This window comes from Canis aureus, chromosome 34 (assembly GCF_053574225.1).
Source record: "Canis aureus isolate CA01 chromosome 34, VMU_Caureus_v.1.0, whole genome shotgun sequence".
Classification (NCBI taxonomy): Eukaryota; Metazoa; Chordata; class Mammalia; order Carnivora; family Canidae; genus Canis; species Canis aureus.
The window spans coordinates 21,609,467-21,631,905 of NC_135644.1; the positions used below are offsets into that span (position 1 = coordinate 21,609,467).

The 22,439-nt window shown below is 37.3% G+C and overlaps 1 protein-coding gene across 2 annotated transcripts in view; it reads left to right on the forward strand.

Annotated features, from left to right (window-relative positions):
* Positions 1 to 1,821: 1,821 nt before the first annotated feature.
* LOC144304915 (uncharacterized) overlaps positions 1,822 to 22,439 on the forward strand; it is a 40,197-nt gene continuing 19,579 nt past the window's right edge. Inside the window, exons 1-3 of one of the 2 annotated variants that reach the window (XM_077883555.1) lie at positions 1,822 to 2,119; positions 6,951 to 7,043; positions 15,481 to 15,560. In XM_077883555.1, the coding sequence (XP_077739681.1) occupies positions 2,083 to 2,119; positions 6,951 to 7,043; positions 15,481 to 15,560 (210 nt within the window). In that variant the 5' untranslated portion in view covers positions 1,822 to 2,082. The remainder of the gene's footprint in view (positions 2,120 to 6,950; positions 7,044 to 15,480; positions 15,561 to 22,439) is intronic. The other variant, XM_077883556.1, reaches the window with a different exon arrangement.

Consider the following 22,439-nt stretch of genomic DNA (forward strand, 5'->3'; position numbering starts at 1 on the left):
GGTCGTAACATTGTCTTTTTCCTAAATTCACTTAAATAAAACTCTCAGACCAGATCATTCCAATTCCAAATATCTTCCCAGGTGGTCAGTCTGATGGGCCCAACTTTATCTTTTTAAAAATGAAATCATAACAAGATAAATATTGATGACAATAATTGAGTGTATTTTAAAAACATCACAAGTGTTTCATTTTTGCAAAATAGCAATTGCCCTTTCTGTTACTTCGTATGCATATAGGGTGAACAATCAAATTTGAAAAGAAAAAGTTGTCTTATATCACTATATCAATCTATAACACCAAATATTAACTAGAAATAACAATAGCCATTGGAGGAAATGTTTCTGTGTATACCTAATATAGAATAGAGATAAAAGTGATTTTTAGGCGATAACACTTTTCTCTGCATGCCGACATTTAAATAACATTTTGTAAAAATTAAGAAGTTGTTATATTTTACATTTTGGAGCCTGAAATTTTACCGATTGAAATTTCAAATCTGAAGCATGATGCTTATCTGCGTGAATTGAATGTAAGGTACAAAAATTATTTTTAAAAACCTAGAAATAAAAATGTTTTACTAATGGGTTTCATAGTAAAAGTGGGTTAAATGCTTTTTCTAATATGGCCTACCTGGATACATATGAGGCCATCTGACAGATCAATATATATGTAAACAGGATAGAAGATCCCAAGTGCAATTAGAACATCAGATTAGAAGTTCTTTATTCTACAATTAAAGCAAAGGCTTAAAAGGAAAAACAGCACATTTCCAATTAAATCAACTAAGTACAAGTTAGTTAGTTACTACCATGTCCCATTTCTAAAATAGTAGCTTTTGTTGGCACGCTTTAGGAAGTAAATATTTACCCAGAGAAATGTAATTTCCTTTTCATTTATTTAGAAACTGCATGAGCTGGTCTCTGCTTTCTAATTTTCTTTTTACTAGTTAGGGTAGTAGAGAGTTTTCTCATTTTCTTCATTTTGATATTAGAATTGCATAGTTGAGCTTGTGTATATTTGAAAGGGAAAGACAGTATTTTCCTAATGTTAATTAGCAACTTTCTTTCTTACTTGCACTATGTTTTTTTAATTAAAAAAAAAACCTGGATATAACATCAATGCTTATTTCCAAAGTTATTTTGAAATAACATCTGCTGATGAGAAGCGTGCAGAAAACTTTCATGCCGGTAAATGTAATTACTAATAATTTCATCATGATTGCTATGACTACAATTTACTTATTCTTAATTTATTTTTATAATGAACTGCTTCAGTAAAATGACAAATGATTCCATTAGTTAAGAAACTAAAATGTCAATTTACATGTGGTCTTTGGTGACTAATTTGCTGAGTTGAGGTTTTTGTTTTCGTTATGATAATAATATTTGGCTATGCTCTGTGAGCAAAATTTATGAGGTCTTAAATATTAATCTTTCGATTTACTGAAACAAGGTAATTTTCAGCTTTAAAATGTTAGCAGTTTCTCTTTTCAGGGTCTCGACTACCCAAGTTTTAGGCACAAACTTCTGCAACACTGTCATCCAAAAAATAATGCTCACTTTGTTCCCTGGGATCAAAACAATTCTTTTTCACTAATGACTGCAAATATCAGCTCATTTCTAACACAGTTTCCAATGGCAAACATTACTCAATTGTCAGTAAAAAGAAAAGGGATTACATCAGCATTCAGGGGGAAAAAATGTTCTGTTCCTCCTTACTCTACAGTCTATGTTCAATCAGCCTGGAGCTAATGGAAGCCCTCCAGTGCCGAGAAATAAACAAACCCAGTTGGGCAAATAGTCCAAAATCAAATCTAGTATATAAGGTGGACAATACATAGTTAGTTCCATTACCGAATCCTCCCTTGGGAGAGGGAGCAGCTTCAGAGCCCTTCTCATTACACACCAGCACCATCTGTAGCCAGCCCAAGCCTGATTTGGGAATGCATAAAGTACACGAAAAAAATAGACTCCGATTCAGGAGCCAGAGAATCCTATTTCAAGTTTAAATTTTGCTTGTGAAAGATCATTTGGTTTTATTCTCAGCAAACAGTGGGCCTCATCACTCACAATGAGGGACGCATGGAGCAAGGATTACTTCAGATCAAGGAGAATGAAGGTAATTGCTACTGTCCACAGGGATGTGCGGGCTCCCGTAGAGCTCGGGAGAGGTAGGGCCTGGTCCCATTAGCTGCAGAGCTTCCTTCCACTTCAGATGGCCAGCGCCCTGTCCTTGGGCCATTTGTTGCACTGCTGTGGTTGAAGTGCATCCTTCGATCCTAACTTGTAAATGGAGAAGAAGCCAATGGCATTGGTATCCTGAAAGTCTGTGGGCACTTGGTGTGTGTATGTGTGTGAATTTTAAGAAAGGCTCAAAAATGAGACAAAAACCTTTTATTTACTAAAAAACAAACCATGAATTATTGTTAGCAGGGGGGGATGATGTCAATTGTTCCTGTTTTGGAGCTAAAAAAAGGAGGGGGGGCATTATTACCAATCTCTGAATATGTTACAAGGGTATGTGTAGTACTTGGGTATTTTCACCCAAGCTATGCCACCTTCCACCCGGGAGGCAGACGTTGCTGTATCAATGTTTCCTGTTGCCATTTTTATTCTCATTCCACCTCCATTCCCCAATCAACCCCCACCTTTGTCTAGTACCGAATGTCTCTGGAAATTATATTCTCTTCCTTGTTTGAATCACAATCATTCGGAACTGCAAATGATCCAGTGTTTTTGGACTTTTGAGTGCCATGAAGAGTCTGTATGTAAATTTGGAGAGAGAGCACTATATACGAAGTGTCTGGGGATTCACCCGCAAGGTAGATCACATTCATTTGAAGGTTCAAAGAAGGGACTCAGAATAGTGTTTCATCCTGCCCAAGGAGAGGCTGTGTAATTTAAACCCTGAAAGTAATAACCAACCCCTAATTTAGGAAAACCTGCAATCCGCAAATTGTGTCTCCCCCTCCCAGCGCCACTTGTCAGCACACACCACAGGCAGGAATCATTCATTATGGTTCATTATGGGTAAGACCCTCCTCTGGCACTCACCTGCCCGTAGAGGTGTTTCCAAGCTTGCCAAACTTCAGATCTGTTTGATGGTGGCTGCAGGGGCGTTGACTGTGTGTGCATCCTCCTGGCTCAGGAGGAATGATTAGGACCTCAGGCCTCACCTGGCTGTTGTTTTGCTCTAGGCAAAAATTTTGTGTAGGCAAAGTCATTGCTGCTAATCATGGTCTCAATGCTCTATCCTGTGAGGTGGACCTCTGGTCTTTGGAATTTAACTTTTTATGTTCTTGGCCTTGGTTGAGAAAAGTTGACAATCCTTCAGAACTCTCCATGAGTTACACTCACATCTGTTCTTAGCTTCAAATCTTGTTTGTTGAATCTCCTCCACCCTAGATTCCAGTATTGACTTTTTTTTCATGGTTATTTAGAACCTGAATTCTCCAGTGAGAGAAACATGAAATTCAATCTTATTTCTATTATTTTCTGATTGGGGATTTGTGGGAATTACTTAATTTTTCTAAACCTCTGTTTCCTCCACTAAAAAACAGATATGGGGGCACTTGGGTGGCTCAGTTGGTTGAGCATCCGACTCTTGCTCTCAGCTCAGGTCTTGATCTCATGGTTGTGAGTTCAAGCCCCATGTAAAAAAATGAGTATAATAGCAGTTGCATCATAAGATTACTGTGAGTATTGAATACCTTGATATCTGTGAAGATCTTTATCAAGTTAGTACTCAATAACTGTTAACTCTCATTATTAGTTACTTAATAATAATCTAAACTTACATTGCAATTTGCCCCTTGCTTAAGATTTTGTTCAGTACTTTCTGATCCTGGGTCATCCCCACTGAGTTCTGACAATTCTCTTCATGACACTTAAAATGATGTACTTGAATACTTTATCCACAAAGAGACAAGAGCTAACATTTAGCCTGTAGTTCCTGCTGCCAAACACCGAGCTGAGTACACCAGAGGCAAATCACATTTGATCCTTACAACAGTTATACAAAGTGTGAATTACTAGTACTACTGTTTTACAAAAGAGGAAACTGAAGCTGTAAAAGTTAAGTCATATGCCCAAGTGTATGGGAAGTAGGTGGTTGGGACTTTAAACCTACCTTTGTCCATGGCAGAGACAGACATAAATGTACCAACACCCACTTCCTCTTGCCCTGGACGTACAGACTCTGTTTCCCAGCTTCTTGGGTAAAGTATCTCCGTGTAACTGGGTTTTAGCCAGTGGAATGCGAGGGTAAGAGATGTGCACAGTTTCAGTGCCCCGCCCCATAAAACCTCCATTCAGAATCTTCCACTGGCTGCCTGCCAATACACACGGTGAAAATGGCAGAGCCTTCATCAACCTAGATCCTTGAATAACCGCATGGAACACAACACTTGCTGCTTCCCCCTTGCTTTGCCAACTGAGCTGAACCAAACTTGGTTTATGCTAGAGACATGTGCTTTTAAATCTGATGTTACTGTAAGTCATACTGTATCCAACTCCAAAGTCTTCTGTCTCTGCTATTATATGATGTGGTCATAACAACCAGCCAGAAAAGTGTCACGCTTTGCTAAGTCACAGAGGGACTGTTGGAATGTTTCATAGGTATGTTGCCTCAACTTTGGAATAAAGGTGTCCACGCTTTTAATCAATTATTTCAAAGTATTATACAATGAAGTCCTTAAATTAGAGGCTAGCATATTTCAAAAGTTTCTTATTTTGAATATTTTCCAATTACCCAAAAGTGATATAAAAATGAAATAGGATATTTTAAACATGGGAATCAATTCCTTAAAAATTGTCTTCTAAGAGGCTCTTGAAGATTACCCATAGTAACCATGATTTTTTTTTAACCTCTCCATGTAATTGACACATTTTTGAACTGAACTAAATCTTAGTATCTTACGCGAAGAGTCAATTACATTTTTAAAAAGTAGTGTTCTGCCAAAATCCACTGCATATTAGGACCCACTGAGTATGAAAACTTCTTAAATATTGCCTTTTCATAACACATTGATTAGCAACAGCAATCATGGCAAGGAACTAAGGCTTTTATTCCACAATTTATTCAGAACTTCTCCAAATATATCTTTAAGTTTCCACTCATATGCCATGTGGGGAAAGTAATATAATGCATAGTGAAGATAAAAAGTTCTGAAACCAGACAGTTCTATCTTTATATCTTGTCTCCTACATTTACAAGCTATTGACTTTGAGAGATTTACTTAAGATCTTTTGGTTTCATTTTTCTCTTTTGTAAAAGAGGGGCAATGATTACACCTCCTTCAAAGATTGAATATGAGGAGAAAAAGGTCATTTAGGAAAAGCATATCGACTGAAACATAATAAGTGCTCAATAAATGCTAGCTTTTAGAAGACTATAATTACTATTAAGTGTAAATTTTTCAGAAATATTTTATCTGAAATAATCTTCACATTATAAATGCTGTGCTGTCAGACGTTTCAGATGGAAAAAGTCTGGACTATATTGGTATCCACTATGTCTTAATAAGAAGACATATTGTGAATGAAAATGGTGTGTTTCATAGATATTTCCAAGAGATTTGGAGTTTTTATTTCAGATTCCAGGAAGTAGAGATTTAATGGCTAATATTTAAATGACAGGAAAGAAATTTTTCATTTGGGGTCAAAAGCTTTCTCCTTTTGTTAATGTAATGATGTCAAAGGATGGCGGAACCCTATTCCTCTAGCTTAGTCTCATCCCAAATGATGATGAAATAGAATATTCATCAGTTCTCTCTTCTCCTGAGAATAGGAAATAATGAGTCTCTACCCTTTATTTGGTGATTTGTGGAGGGGCGAGGGGGATGGGAGGGGAAGTTTTGTCTTTTTTTTTTCTTTTGAGTTAGAAAATTTCAGTTCTCAGTCTTCTCTCCGATACCTACTTGTCTGGTTCCTAGATGCACTGTCTACTTAATTGCACCTCCTTCAACACGACTGGAGGCACCTCTTGGATTCCATGTATATCCAAGCTATAGCCCTGGAAAGAGTAGAGTCAGGAGGATGTCAACAAGATCTATGTACCAACTGTGGGCATTTCCTAACCACAAAGACCTTTTCCTTCGTGTCACTCCACTGCCACATAAAGAAGGCTCTTTGGCTGAAGCAGTTCAGTATGATTCAGCAGTACTTTTCACTGGGTAATTCTGAACCCCCACTTCAGCCTCTCTGCCTATCCAATTGTTCCCTTACAGGCAACTAAACCCTGCCTTTCCCCATCAGCCTCATTCTATTGCCCTCAACATGGCCCTGGTTTCTGTGTCTATTTTTGTTGATGGTATCATCATCTTTTTATTAGCCCCAAATAGAATTTTTAGTCATCTTTGACTCCGTCCTCCCCTCCGAGTTCTAAAATCAGTCACATCTAACTCTGAGATTTCACTTCCATTCAGCCTCCTGCTATGGCTCTAGTCCCGGCTTTACCCACCTGTTGCAGAGGTTGGCTCATTAGCCCCTTGTCTGAGCCCTCTGTCTTTATTCACTTTCAGCCCCCCTCCCAGCCCCCTATTTATTCTCTATTCCCTTGGCATAAAATTCTGTCTAAAGCACAAAGGTGACCCTGATACCCCCCTGCCTAAAGCCCTGGGATAACTTATTAAGCTATCAATATATGCTTTGTTCTCACTCTATTTTCCTTTCTGCTAAACTAAATCTTTCCAAGGTTGTTCAACCTGGGTTTTCTTGAACAGGAGAAATTGCGAGGTAGAAAGCATGAATTGCCTGCAGAAAACTGCTTTGGCCAACTTCTGTTTCCCACAGCGTGAGTACGTTGAAAGGATTATCCTCGTGGGCGTGTTGGAGGAATCAAGGTGTCATGCACAGCACCAAACACCAGAGGCTTCTTCCTTTGCAAAAGCTTTCTTTCTCTGGTCAATTGGAAAAGATCTTCTTTTTTTTTTTTTTTTTTTTTTGAAAAGATCTTCTGTGGCTGACGCTGGCAGTGGAATCAGTGGTGGGTCTGGTGTCAGAAGGAATATGCAGCAGCCCCTTAGGGTGGAATCTCTACAAAGGTAAGGTTCTCTGAAATAGGCTTGAGACAGGAGCTTGATGTGCAAAATGTTTATTAGGGATTATCCCTGTTAAGGAAAGGAAGGCATAGTAAGCAGGATCGGGGAGGGGGAGCAACTTATTTGTGGTGCAGGGTAGGCAGACAAAGCCTTGGGCAACCCAGCAGCGAGCCCTTGGGTGAAAACTGCCCTTCGGAGTTGTCTTGCAACACAAGCTGCCCTGAGAAGGGTACCTCCTGCAGGAGCTGAGATCTCGGGGCTGTCCACTGACCTTAGTCTTCACGGCTGCACACACAGCAAGTCCTTCTGTGCAGATGGACTGGGGTGAGCCTCTTGGTGTCCACCACATTCCTTACAGGACCATTGGAGGCTGGCCTGACAGAGAACCTTCTCACTGTAAACTTTTGGGAGAAGAGCAACTTTGCTCTAAGACTCTTTCTCCCTCTTAAATAAGTGTCAAGGCTAGTTAAGGGTAAAGTTCTACTGCTGGTAGAGCAATGCCTCTCCAGTCTCATTGACTTTGAGCATCACAGATGAAAACAGATCAAAAACCACAGGCACTTACATCCAGCCTCAGAGTAGCTGGCAGCTTGGCAAAACTTGTAAACTCATTGACAGCCAAGGTGAGTGCCAACAATAACCATTCATGTTCACAGATAAGTATTTCTAAACATTTTCAAAATTATTGAAGGTAAATAAACCTGTTAAAAAGAAAAAAGAGGTATCCTGAAGCCAAGAGGTTGGAAGTTAAGTCACGATGATTTGAATACTCTTTATGGGCAACTCTGTGCTATTTGGGTCATAGTAGTTACATATTTGCAAGTTTGCCTTCCTTTCTAGATTATATTTCACAAGATGGAAAATACCTCTTATTTGCTCACAAGACACTAAATACTTAAGTCTGTGAAGTGAAAGGATTTAATTTAGGTTAATTTAATAATTGAGATGTCAAATTTTCATAATTTATTAATATACTTAGATTGCAAATGCTTTATTACTTTCTATAGAAACAGAGTTGGTTATTTTAAAAGAATTGTGTCTTAATAAAAATATGTATATATTTAAAATATAAGTTATCTAAAATGTGGATTAAGAATTTTATGGAATTGCAAATTACCTAAAACAGTCCTCCTCTCCTGAGTGTGTAAGGGAGGAAGGGAAGTAGGGGGATGCAATGTGCTTCCGTAATGTGAAGAAGAAAGGAAAATGGAAGAATGGAATAACAGCTATATAAACAGGAAGTCCGCCTCAGAAACCTACTCTTGAAATAAAAATTTAGAAAACCCTTGATCAGATACCATTAAATGAACTAAACTAAAACGTAGGAAGCTGAAAACTAATTGTTACTGTATGTCAAGCATCTAGCACACAAATTGATTAAGACAGAAGAGAATGAAATGAGCTCCCATAACTGACTTTTGTATCATGTTTTCATTTGCATTTTCCCATTTGAACAGCTAGGTTACGAATCATAATTCTCACTTTACATATGAGGAAACTGATGTCAAATGCCTAGTTTAGAACAGAAATATGAGTTTGAATCTATGATAATTGATGCAACATCTCTTCTATGTCATGGTGATCAGCTACTGATGATGCCGAGTTGAAAATAGTCTTTAAAAATATTCTTTTTTTTAAAGATTTTATTTATTTATTCATAGACACAGAGCGAAAGAGGCAGAGACACAGGTAGAGGGAGAAGCAGGCTCCATGCAGGGAGCCTGATGTGGGACTTGATCCTGGGACCCCAGGATCACACTCCAGGCTGCAGGCAGCGCCAAACCACTGCGCCACTGGGGCTGCCCTTTAAAAAATATTCTTAAATTGGTATGTATGAAATAATATTAATTCCTCTTTTCATTCATTCAGTCCATAACAATTTAGTAAGCCCAAGGATCAAGGGCACCATGTGATGGGAATATATGGATAAAATTGACCAGATTCCTGCCCTGAGAATGACTACAGTCTGAAGCATAGGGCTCTGTGGAGTTGGAGTGATGGAATGTTCCAGGATATGCTCTTAAGCTAAATCTAGGAAGAAGGGTAAGTTCCATGAAGATGATCCCAGGAGAGAGCAGTCTAGAGTAAAGCAACAAATTGATTTCTCCTTGTGGAGCCTGTGGTATCAAATCTTTATGTGAGAGTAAAAGATTGGAAAGGGAAGGGAAACCATAACCCAGAGGACAGTGTCTGAACTGAAAAATTAATTTTGTGCGTAATGAGGTCCAAGGAATGATTTTAAGCTGAAGAATCAGGATTTTTAGAACTAATACCCTCACTTGTGCAGCAAACTGCTTCCATTCGCAATCATGGATAGCATTGAGGAAAACGAAGTCTTAGCAGTAGTCAAGGGGGGAGAAGCAATAGTCCGAACTAGCAGTGCAGGAGTGGAGAGAGAGGTTGGGGCCATGGCTCAGGAGTTATTTTAAGGAGACAGACTTCACTGGACTTCATGAGAGATTTCAAATGAGAACTCTTGGTGAACAGGAGGTGAGAAGCCTTTTCTCTGGGATGAAAGGAAAGCAAACAAAGATGGGTTTATTGGTAGGAAATTGTGCAAGACCATGTTGGATTGATCTGTGAATGAGGAGGCTAGATCACCTGTCGCAGGGATCACAATGGCCCGGAGTGATGGAAGTTTGGCAGGGCCTCTGTGTGAGATGAAGAGCAGCTTGTAAAAAGATCTCTGTTTGGTATAATGGCCTATCCGAGGGTCTTTGCCTTACCCTCGCAGCATTATGTAGGTCAAGGTAACTCTTCTTTACTGACCTTCAGCACCTCGGTGCCTGGGCCAAACGTGCAAGGCTGTGTGCAGATCCAACTCTCAGCTGTCAAAGGACAGATTAGAGGAAGGATGGGAGATGAAATGTAATTCCAAAACTTCTGAGGTGGGTATGACAAAAAGCATGGAGGATTAGAGCTGAGACTGGAGGTCTTGATGAGACAGAAGATTGAATGTAGAGGGAGTACAGATGAAAAGAAGCCGAGAAAGGAATGTCATGTCAGAGAGCGGACTGTGATTTACATGGTTTGAACTGATACAATATTTCTGTGCATGGTGCAGTAGTCTTGTGCAGCATTTTATTATGCAGAATGCATGTTAGAGGGAAAAAGGACTTTAGAGGCCATTTATTCTTGTCCCCTTTTCTTTACACGTGACATAAGTGAGGCTTAGAAACTAGGCAGCAAGCCAGCGAGGAGCTGAGGACTGAAACACTGACTTGGCCGGTGACCTACCCCAAATATAGCTAAGATTTTACCAAAGATTTGTTAAACACTTGCTAAATGCAGGGCACAATGATTAGCATTGAGTTATACATAATCCCTGTTCTCAAGGAATTACTAACCAGTGTCTTATTGAGAACTCACATTCCATATTAAATCAAACAATTATTGATATCCTAAAAAAAATCAGGAATCCAAAATCCATCTAACTTAAGGGAGGTTTGTCACCAAAGTGTTAAATAGTTGCCTCTTTTCTTGTGGAATCACAATTTTGTATCACTAAATGAATAGATAGTGGCAGAATTTTTATGTTCTAGGTCCTTGAATTGTATTTTCGATGAATAATGTCTGATGAAATCAAAACAAATAAACTAGAAAGTTATTTCACATTTTTACTTTCCTGTCTACAATATTAAACTGTGTTCATTGCTTCCTTAGTTTTCACTGCTAAATTTCTGGTGAGGCTGGAATGGAAACTGTGTACAAAATGCTTCACTTTTTTTTTCCACAACAATTATTTTTTATGTTCTTCACCTCTGGTGAAATGACCTCTACCAATTGTATCATTTTACAAGAGGCAATCAGGATCTTTACAGGAAAAAAACAAATATTTTATTAAATTAATTTAAAAAGAAATATTTGAACATGAAAATCTGCATAGTATAAATATTTTATATGGGAAATAGCAATAAAAATTAATATTTAGTTATATTATTCGTATATGTGGGGGGTGGAATCTGCTAACTAATTTGGAAGCCATGGTTCTTGTCCTAGAATATTCCAAATAGCTCATGTAGAACGATTTTGCTGTGCCATATTTTAAAACTGGCTTATATTAACTCTGTTTTACTGTTTTTAAACTATACTAATGATTATATTTCTTACATATTTTCTTGAATGCTCATATACCACAGAGATATATAAATAAATTAATGTAAAATTCTCATAACCACTACAACCAAATTGGAAAGAACCCAATATAATACATATTAAAGCTTCTCGGTGAAATGAGAGACTGAGACACTTACCCGCGCTTGTGTTTTTATGTGGATACTGCAATATTTAAGTGGACCTGGGAAGCTCCTGCCTGCATTGGCTACTCTATGGGAACTGCCTTTCGGTCTTCAGGAGTAGAAGCATCCTTCCGGTTTGGCTTTCAGACCCGTATTTAGAACTGTAGAAGCTGTCTTGATGGCTTGAGTAATTTAGTGCAGATTCTCAGGGTTCTTCACTTTCATAAAATAGTCTCCTCTGGGAGGGTCATCAGATTGAAATGACTCCTAAGCCTGTATTTCTTTTAACTTTTATTTTTTTGTTACAAACTTTTTGTACAGAACACAGAATGATCAAAAATAAGATTCTACAACAGATTTCAAAGGCCTTACCGTCCTTACCTATGTGTTTTTAACGGTGCAATCAATCAGCACCGAGCAAACCCTGAAAAATGTTTAACTCCTGAAACAACTCCTAAATACGTTTGACTATCTCTTTCTCTGAGAATATATAAAACACTCATAACACTGGTTTTTTACTGTTCTTGCTATTCCTCAAGAGTGAATTCCTGCAATTGATGAAAATAACATGTGACACATTGAGACTTGTCTTTCTTTCTAATCATAGCCTATTTCCAGCTAAAGGAGTAATTATTTAAGCTACATGTGGGCAGTAGCTTAGAGTAGTGGTTTCAAGATGTTGTCACTAAACTAGCAACACCAACATCACTGGGAACTTGTTTAAAAAGCAAATTCATGGGCCAGACCCATTTGGAATAAAAAAAAAAAAAAATCTCAGGGTAGGGCTCAACGAGATTCATTTTGACAAGTCTCCTAGATAATTTTAATGCAACTTAAAGTTGTATAACTGCTTTGGAATTCACCTTACCAGAATAGGCCCATTTCTTAGGCCCAAAGCAGTTGCTGTTCTCAATAAAACATTGTTGAGGGAAGGAGTGAAGGAACAAGTGAGTCACAGTCTGGATAGTCTTTGAGAAGTCTTAGATTCCCACCCAGCAACAACCAGAAACAACAAAACTAGTTATTACTAAACAAAGCTCAGGCAAGATATTCCTTTCTTACTACTTAGTCACATTATCCTGCTATTAACTCTTAGTCACTGACTTGCATATGAATTTCACACCCCAATTTCAGAATAAGGTACTGAACTATATGTCTCAGGTCTTGGTTACTTCAGTAGGCCCAGAGTGCTGCTCAGGGATGGACCTAATGAAACAGACCCCATGACATTCTAACCTGCTCGCTCTGGGGAGCCAGAAACCGTTACCTGACATCCAGGTCCCTGGTCTGTGCAAATAAAAACAAGTATGGGAAATACCATATCCACAGATCATGAAATTAGCTCAAACTACAAAACAAAGCCTGGTATAACTGTTGAAAATCCTTCACAGTGGATAACTGTCCAAGATGTAGTTTAAAAAAGGGTAAAGACAATTTATTTTTAGTTTCTGTGACATTTAAAATGTGTAAAAATTTGTAGGTAATTGCTTGAACGTGCTTCCACTCACGTGTGCCATTTCTCCTGGACAAAAAATTCAGGAACGAAGGGAAGAAAGTCATTCTCCTAGTGAATCACTCATTCGTCGCTCCTTTTGGGGGTACTGAATTGTCAAATTCGAAATCAGGAAGAGAAGTCAAATTTATTGAACTTTAACTTGGAATTTATTGTTAGTGGTATGGCAACAAATACTTAGATAGTAAATAATAAGCTAAAGAGGGCAACAGTCTTTCTGCTTTTATAAATCCCTTCCATCCCTAAAATAACCTCTTGGGCTCTCAAAAAACGGCGAGGACAATGTCACAATTGTTTCTATTTGGCTTCATTTTCCTGATTCTTCTTCATATCTGGGGTCACTCAGAAAATTACAAAGTAAAAATCACACACATCGACACACACACAAACATATATAATGTAATATATATTAGAAAAGAATAACTCACTAAAAGTACTGCTTTCAAAAAGATACGGGAAAAACCAGTGGGATTTTTATTTTGTCAAAACCTTGTTAGTCATGTTTTGATTTTGGATTTGCAGTCTGTGGAGTATTTTATACTTCTCAAATTTCTTCTGTTCACTTGTGACTCTCAAACCTAATAGAAATCTCCTTTTCCCCTTCAAGTAATACTTGTCTGCTTCGAGGGCTATCAGGGGAATACTTTCTAAAAAATTGTTCAAACCAGCTAGAGCAGTGCACAAATACATACCGAATAGGAACATACTGGAAAGCAGCCGTCAAAATAGCCAAAATAATCTAAAAGCTCATTGTAAAAAATACAGAGAACAAAGTAGAAAGAGTGCCTTAAGGGCTTAGTTTCAATTTCTGCAATAATCCACCATTTCAGATAGAGTTAATTCCCTAGACTGTGTACACATGGATAATTTAATTCCATGGATAATCTCTAATATTTGTTTGGGGATAAAATGTCAAACTTTTCCCACTAAACCTTTTCACCTCACCTTTGGACAAGTGGTCAAATGGGGAGATTTGTGGTTGCCTCCGGTTTGCCTGACTCCACACGCCAAGGGTAGTGCAAACAAAGTGTGAAATGGATCTCCCCTCCTCACTCCTACCATAACCACGGCTTCTTTTTGCCTGGTTTGGGGGAGGGAAATGAACAATGGGGTAGTGAAATGTAAAAGTCAAAGTTTCTTTTTAAGGACATTTAATTAATTTCAAAAAAATATGATATCTATTTTATAGAGTTTACATTAGATATATTTATTTTATATGACTTATATAATATTTTAATGGGATAGATAAAAATGACCTCCTCTACCTAGAAATGGATATCTGGCTGTTTTGCTTGGGAAGGTGATATTGGACAAAGCTTCAGATTTTGAGGCAAAAGCCAGGTGTTTAGATTGCAGCGCTGGCACTGGCTAGCTGAGTAAACGTCAGAACGTCAGAAAAATCTATGAGCCTTAGTTTTGTCATCTATAAAATGGGAATAACAATAACTTTCTCAGAATTTTACAAGGATTAAATAAGGCTCTGCACGTGAAAACACTTTTATTTTTTATTTTTTTATTTTTTATTTTTGTTAAATAAATTTTATATTTTTATTGGTGTTCAATTTGTCAACATATAGAATAACACCCAGTGCTCACTTTTAAACCATGACTGCTACGCAGTCATTTGTTGAGATAACCTATAGGCTGTGGAGAATCCAGTACCGGGTGAATACGAGACCAGGATGTTTCAGGAAGGCTGAGCTTCGAAGCATCATTGGCAGCAGTGGCCAGTTGGGGTTCTCCATGGGCTCCTTCCTAATTTTACATCCCCCAATATCATTCCAATGTTCTACATCTAGTAGCCGCTCACTACATGTTTGCTAACAACTCACAAAATCCTTTTCTAACAGATTGAAATTCAGGGCAGTAACCAAGAGTCTTCAACACATCTTTTTCTCTGGCTGGCTAGAGATGGGTAGCTGGAAGAAACATGTTTTCTCAGGCACTCTCCAGAGTTGCTTTATAGAACAAGAAGAAACATAAATTTTTACTTTAAGAAATTACAAGTGGCTTCTTTTTCATTTTGTGTTCACATAGTCAAATAAAGGATTTATGTTTCAGCTGCAGTCAGCATCACCAGAGAGAGTTGCCAGACAAAAACATTCAAGACCAGAGAGTGGGAAAGAAAAGAATTCTGGGAAGACAGAATTAATAGCCTTGATATTTGGTATAAGGGCAAATTATTTTCATTAGTAAAGAATGTTTTAGAAATTCCATTAACTTCCATAATAATCTGACTATTTTTTGCTGAACAGTATAAGTAAAGGAAATGCTTTGAGTTATCATTGAAACATTCATAATACCCTTATCAAGTACAGCACAGCCTGAGATATTACTTTAGATGAAGGAAACATCTTAAATATAATTGCCAAACTTGAACAAATTCTCAACATAATAGTGAAATCAATGTGTGATGGTGAGGGTTTTATAGCACCGTGACATTTTAGAAGACAAAACTTTCCATTCCTTCTTCTGAGAAAATTAACTCACTAAAGACTTTTGGCATCATATTCCTCAAACATAAAATTTCATATCAGCAGAGTTGGGAAGAGATTATGACCTCCAGAGAACATTTCAAAGCAAATCACTGTTTCTCCGATCTAAATCGTCAAAATAGTAAGGAGATGAATATATATTAAATAAAGTTTCGAGGAGAGCTGAGTTCTAACTGTCTTCTCTATTTTAACAGCGGTCAGTCGTGGATCTCTTGAGCAAGTTGAATCAGCCTCATCTCTGAAGTACTTTCCAGAGCCTTCAGTGGGGTACCATGTAATGCCTCCAAACCTACGTGACTAACAACACTTTCAAAAATCGCCTCCAACCCCAGAATAGTTATTATCTTCTTCTCTAAGAGTAATACCATTTGGTGACTACTTTCCATGTATTTGTGATCTAGAGTTTGCCAGTCTTTACATATTATACAGCTGTCTGTCTTTTTAATGTGACCAAATTTTCAATAAAATAATTAGGAGTGTACTCTTAAATCTTCGAAAAAGAAAAAAAATTAAAACTTCATATGACATGTAGTTTTTTTCCATGTTAATTTGTAATTACACAGTACCATAATAGATTATTTAAAATTAGGACTTGAATAATCTCTCCTATTTAAATGTCACAGCCTTTGGGAGGACTTTTCTGCCCCTAGTCTCTCCAGTATTCAGTCATCCTACACTCTAGGGGAAAAACACTTTGGAAATTGGATTACTTCTCTACTGAGGCCTTTTGGATTTCTCCTATTTCCCCATCCAGATTTCCTATCCACCCTTTTCTACCCAGCTCTTTGTCTCAGTCTGACCTGTATTGACTACATCAACCATCTCCCTTGTCCTCTGGTTTCTGGCTGGATTTGGCAATGGAGAACACCTGTAAGAGATGAGAGGTGGAAAAAGGGCTAAGTTTGGCATATTAATCCTTTTATCCTATCTGTCACAACCTGGTTGCCCACTTTCCAGTTCCTGTAAGGCACTCATGTCGACAGCATCCTCTCAGTTGGTTTCATTATCTGCTCATTTCTCATGCCTTCTCAACCTACAGGTGATAAGAGTCAATGAAGGTGCCATACTTAGATGGAGGCATAAAGGCTTCTGCCTTGAGCCTAATGCTTTCAAGAGCCTCACTCTGATTCTCCACATTGAGAAGAGTCTGCCCACCCAGAGCCTGCTGTCTTCCCATTTGGACCATACTCAGGACCACAGAATACCCTGTCCAGGCTGCCCTGCCACTACTCCTGGGGCCACAGTTGTCCTTTGCTCCAAGTCAACCCTCCAAACCTCAGACTATGCTGTAGGCATGTGGACCCTAGGGCCAGAGAAATAGCCAAAGATTTGCAATATGTGGAATGTGGGTAGAGTTAGAACATAAAAAATAGAGGACCTACCCAGAAATACAGGTTTTTTTTCTAATTGTTTAGGGTATACCCTCTTACCAGACCATGCATCTATGGGGCTATATCCACCTAGTGAGAATACTTTCTTCAAATTTGCAAAAAGATATCATACAAACTCACGGTAGCCTTGGAACTATTAAAATCAAAGTTTTTAAAAATTATGCTACCCAGCTTTCCAGGGTTTTCTTGAAGGTTCTCTATTAGCTACTATCAAGGCATGAGGATGGAATTGTTAGTTAGGCAGGTTTTCCATTAATCAAAGCAGAGTGAGGCTCTGATGTGTTTTATATATTACGTTACTTGTAAAGTTTTATTTGAATAGATGGTTCTATAGAAAAGTAATTTTGAATATCACTGGAGTATATGATCTAAAAATTTCCATCAAGCTTACCCATTAGGAGACCCTATGATCCCCTATCTTAAACCTTTTGCAATCTTCTAGTCATCTAGTTTTAGACCTTTCATTGAAACTATGAAATTTCTCACTGTCCTATTTCCTTTATTGGTCCTTGTTCACATATGCTTCTCTAACTTAGTTGGAGTGGTTTTTTTTTCCCCCTTTTCCTCAATCTTTCGAAGAATTGCACCCAAACCATCTCCTTTGTAAGGTCTTCCAAGTTAATCTGAATCCTGATGAAAAGTTTTAAACTCTCCATCATGGGCTCCAAAGCAGAAGAAACACAAGCTTGTTTTTAGAGTTTTGTTGTTGTTACTCTTGTTCCTTTGTTTTTCTCTTGCTTGAGCTTTAGATATTGTCCACTTTCTCTTGACTGTGTAATAGGAGAACAGGTGGCTCCCATCCACAAAGGTATCCTCTAATGTATTGAAATTAAAATAGATTTCAGTCTAAAGTAGGAACATAAAGATAAGCAGAAGGATTCAAATGAATGCTAAGATTTCACACAAAGGAATGGAGAAGCAGCATTGACTGAATACCATGAACCAGGTGTTTTGATAACAAGATTTGTTGTATAAGAGTTATCTAAAATTTATTGAACACTTATTATGTGCCAGAAACATAATTTCACTCAAGCCTCCTAATCTGTAAGGTAGGAAATATTACCAACTCTATTTATAACTTTGTATACTTTAAATGCGCTTATTTAAAAAATCTTGTCTGATTATCCTGTATAATTAATTTCATCTGAAGATAATTCATACCCTGATCATTAACCTTGTTGCCTCCCTTTCTTAGTATTTAATTTAGTCATTTTTTTGGAATTTTAACATTTGGACTCAATTTGTACTTTCTGTTTTTGTTTATGTTTTTCATTTTCCATTTTACTCTCCTATGGTTCTATGTCTCTGTCTCTGCGTGCCCTTATTCTATTAATGTGTTTGGAAATTTTATCTGTGAGCTTATTTTGTGTGATTTTTTTTTCCTTCTCAGCTTTTTCCCCTCTATTCTCTTTGTTCTCTCACAACCTCATTCTTCAGTGTTTTATATCTATCTCCATTTGGCTCCCTGACCTGAACCAAGTCTTATAACTGTATTTTGGTACTTCTGTTCTGTGGTGGTTGGAGAATTATCGGGGACTGAGTTAATAGAAGCAATGGGGAACGAGTTACAGATCTCAGTTATGTGCTGTGTCTGTGTTCTCGTATCTTGCTGAACCTGCAGTTGGCAAAACATAGAAACCTTGACTACATAGTTCTTATAGATACACGTATTTCTCTATTTTAAAATTCTTATGGCAAATGGGAGCATCTGATCTAATCTCTGGTTTTAAACAGTAAACTTAACTCTATTGCTCCATCTTGTGTGGAACACTTTTCTTCATTTTTACCCTGAAAAAATCCTAACTTCAAGTGCCTATGCCTATTTGCAAAGTCAATGCCCAGCTGGCCAATGGTATCTAAAAACAGATATTTGCATGGAAACTTTGAAACCAATGAAAATATCTAAGGTAATTTCTAAAGTTCAGAAAAACCCAAAATCACTATGGATTGACAGACAATTGTTTTTTAATGCTCCAAATGACCTTGCCATTGAGTAAGTCATTTAGCCTAATCACAATTGATGTATATAGTATAGCCAATCTAAAAATGTCACTGTACTAATATACACATTTAAAATAGAGTGCTTAGATTTAGTGTGCACATAAACCTCAATGTCTCTTATTTTATAAAGTCTTGCATAATAGCAGCAGAACACATATTTACAGAAACTTTTAAAGATCTTTTGACAAAGTTTTAAAATTACCAGACTTCCTGTAGTCAAAAGTAAAGGATTCCTGACTAGATACCGTACAATAAAAAGCACAAACAAGTAAATAAACACTAAAAAATATGTTATCTCTCCTTTAACCTTGGTTCAGAGTAAAGTTGAGAAGCAATAAAAAAAAAATCTGTTGATCTTATGTGTCCTAGATATGTTCAAATTTGTTTTGTGTCAAAAAATAAAGGAACTTAATCAGACGAAAAAGGAAAAGTAACAACTGTATATTTAGGAGCTGTACTTAACAATTGTTTGAAAATTACCATTAACCTATTCTTTACCTCATCTCTGAAATCTAGGGTGTTAATATGTTGGTGATTTAGTTAGTCTGTTCTATTTATGCTGATGACATTTAACAAAATACGTTAATTCACAAGATGATTGATAAAATATTAGTAACAAGATATACTCATTTTAACAAGACATACTCATTTTACAGATATACTCATATTAGTAACAAGATATACTCAAAGGTTTTCAGAATATTTCCTGAGGCCATACAATAACCTGTAAATGGCAAAGCCAATTTTAGAACTCGTGTTTTCTGATCACAAATCTATCAGATTCAGATCTTAGCTTCAAAGTCCAAAAACTAAAATAAATCTCATTTTTTATCTTAGAATCAGTCATGATATTCTGCAAGTGGAGATTTATATTTCCATTGCTGTTTTATTTTTTTTTTGTTACAATACCATAATAAATATGCAACATGTCCTTTAAGCAACTTTCTGGAACTGTAATACCAATGAATGACTTTACAGAATTATTGAATAGAATTTCCACTTAGTATAGAAGAAATGCCTTGGTTCAGCAACATCCAGTAAGTGAGCACATAAATAATTGCTTATTAAAGACTTTATATATAGAATATTACAACCTCTAAGTATTAGCAATTCGATAATGAAAACATTATGATTTACTTGCCACCACCATTAGTAATTGACACCATGGATTATATAATATTACTTCCTGCCAGTAATTTTGATTGAAGCGAAGGAGAAGTGGCCATGAAATATGCATTTATAACTCTATATGAATACAGTACAATTACTATGAATGGTTGATGAACTCTTTAACTTTCTGATACTCATTGACAAACTGTATTAAATTTCATTCTATGGCATCTGTCAAGGAAAATGCAAAACTCTATTTACTGGGCCAATTAGAAGGAGAAGGAATGTTCAATCAAATTTATGTGAGGTCTGAATAAGTTATATCACATTTATCCTTGGATAGGGGAAGAAAATGTTCTTAGACTTTTGCACTTTTGATATAGGAAAGAAATTGATAAATTGATTGGGAGTTCACAACAAAGGGCATTTTTGCAAGGTCATAGTCTATTGGGGTCCCCGTGATGGAGACAATGGAAGACCTGAGCTTCAGCAAAAGAAGAATGGCCAAGCTCTCCACGAAGACTGTAGGCACATACAATGGTATTATAAAGACAAGGTTATACAGCCCCATTCTTTTCACATAAAGACATAGCTGTCTAGATAAATTTGTCCATTTAGGGACTCTTGTTTATAAATAAATTCTGAAAGCAGAAGAATCTGTCTCTAATCTAGAATTTGTCTAGGTTAGAGGAGGAAGTCTCTGTCTTTGAGTTAAGAGGAAAAAAAATTATGACAAAACCAATAATCCAATGTGCAATTGCCAAAACTTCTGATATCTCTAACAGAAATGAGACGGTCTGGCCTACGTATGATCTCTCATTTTTGTCTCAGCACACACAGAAAACCACGGCCTAAGTGTCAACAGAGGTAGGATTCGAGGTCTCTCTGAAAATGACCTAAGAAAAAATATGGGGCCCAAAGAACTGAAGAAAATTTGGCCCATGGCCCCTTTAAATTTTTCCTTCAGCTAAACAGACATCTAGTCATTTAGAAAAGAACCCACCCCCTTGTTAGACTAGCTGAGGGACAATCCCCTGTTGTCATTTTTATTGTCTGCCCTGGAGAAGGAGGCAGCTTGGGATGCCTAATGGAATCTTGATTCTATTTCACAGCTACAGAGCACAGCCAGAGGCCCGTGGTGCTTTTGTGAGCCAGAATCCACGGAGGCTAATTTTGGCTGAATAGAGGCTAAAGAGAATTCATTTTTCCTTGTTACATTTATTTCACTAAAATTGTTCAAACTCACAAGATATTGCTGGAAGGACACCAGCAAGCACTTCTTAATTGGGGCCCCATTCAGTAGCAAAACTGACTTTGCAGGTACCAGCGCAGAGGTGATGAGGATTTCAGGAGCCCTAAATGCATGGAAATTAACCTTAACACAGGAGATATAAACGTTATCTCTACTTAGATGTGGAATGTAATCTCGAGGCTTCTGTTTCACATACTTGCTGGAAACTGTAACCATGGCTCTCATCTTTCAGTTGCTACATATGAAAGGTTTCATGTCCAGACATCACCAGTAGATTCTGCTGAGCATGCTCAGGGAGATAATTGCTATTCCCCCCCAAACGCTAAGAGTCTCTAGAGATAACTAGTAGCAATTGAGTTTTAACCAGCATTCAGAAAGCCAAATGGACAATAGAGATACAGGAAGAATCATTTTGCTTTTCCCTCCTACTGAAAATTTTAATGAGTAAGAAACATTTTATATTTAGGTTTTAAAATGTGTGCAACGTACCGGTTCTACAAATTATCTCAATGTTAATAGTACAGAATCCCGTTCTGAATTTTAATCTTGCACACATTCTGATTACTACTCCTCGCTGCTCTAACTTCTTGCAAGTTTTTAACTCAATAATTAATAAGGACAGCCATTAAATTGCTAAAGTCTTGCAGAAAAAACTGTGTGAACTTGCTAAGTGTTGATGTGACCGTTATTATTTTCTATGGACTCTCCAATCTTTGTTTAAAGGAAGTATCATCTTCAGAAGGTACCAGGGGAAGGTGTGATTACCCCCATTTTACAGATGGAAAAATTAAAGCTTATGAGACAGTGATAGGAGTGCCTGATGGAAGAATTTCTGTCTTCCGTTTCAAAACTTACTCTTTTGAAATTGGTGGTATAAAATAAGCCTAATGAATTTAAAACATAATTCTGATATGGAAGATTGTGTTTCACAAAGAGAACTTGGGGAGAAAATGAATTTCCCTGTAACAGGTACTCCACGTTGTTTGTTGTCCAGAGGGTTCTGAGGGTAGTTAACCTAAGCTCACCTGCATTAAATATTGACCCTGAGGGGCAATTTGAGGCCTTGCTAATGGGGCAATTTGGGGCCTTAATGATGCAGACAAAAAGGTCCACAATCCTACTTGATGAAGTGAAGAGGCTCATTAGCATGATTTTCAAGGGTGGTGCTCAAAGAATTAGCTTGCCAACCAAAGCCATGTCTAAACTGGTCAAATAATGAGCTCTTCATTTAGCCAGAGTGCTGTATTTGACCAGTGTCTCCATGTTCTTATGCATTTTTCTTTTCTTCTAGAGCATTAAGTTTTTTACCGCAACCTAAATGGACAGCTAACTTTTTGCAAAACTTTGAGAGCATATCAAATATGTGGTATTTTTTAAAGCAACACGAAATGAGAAGAGT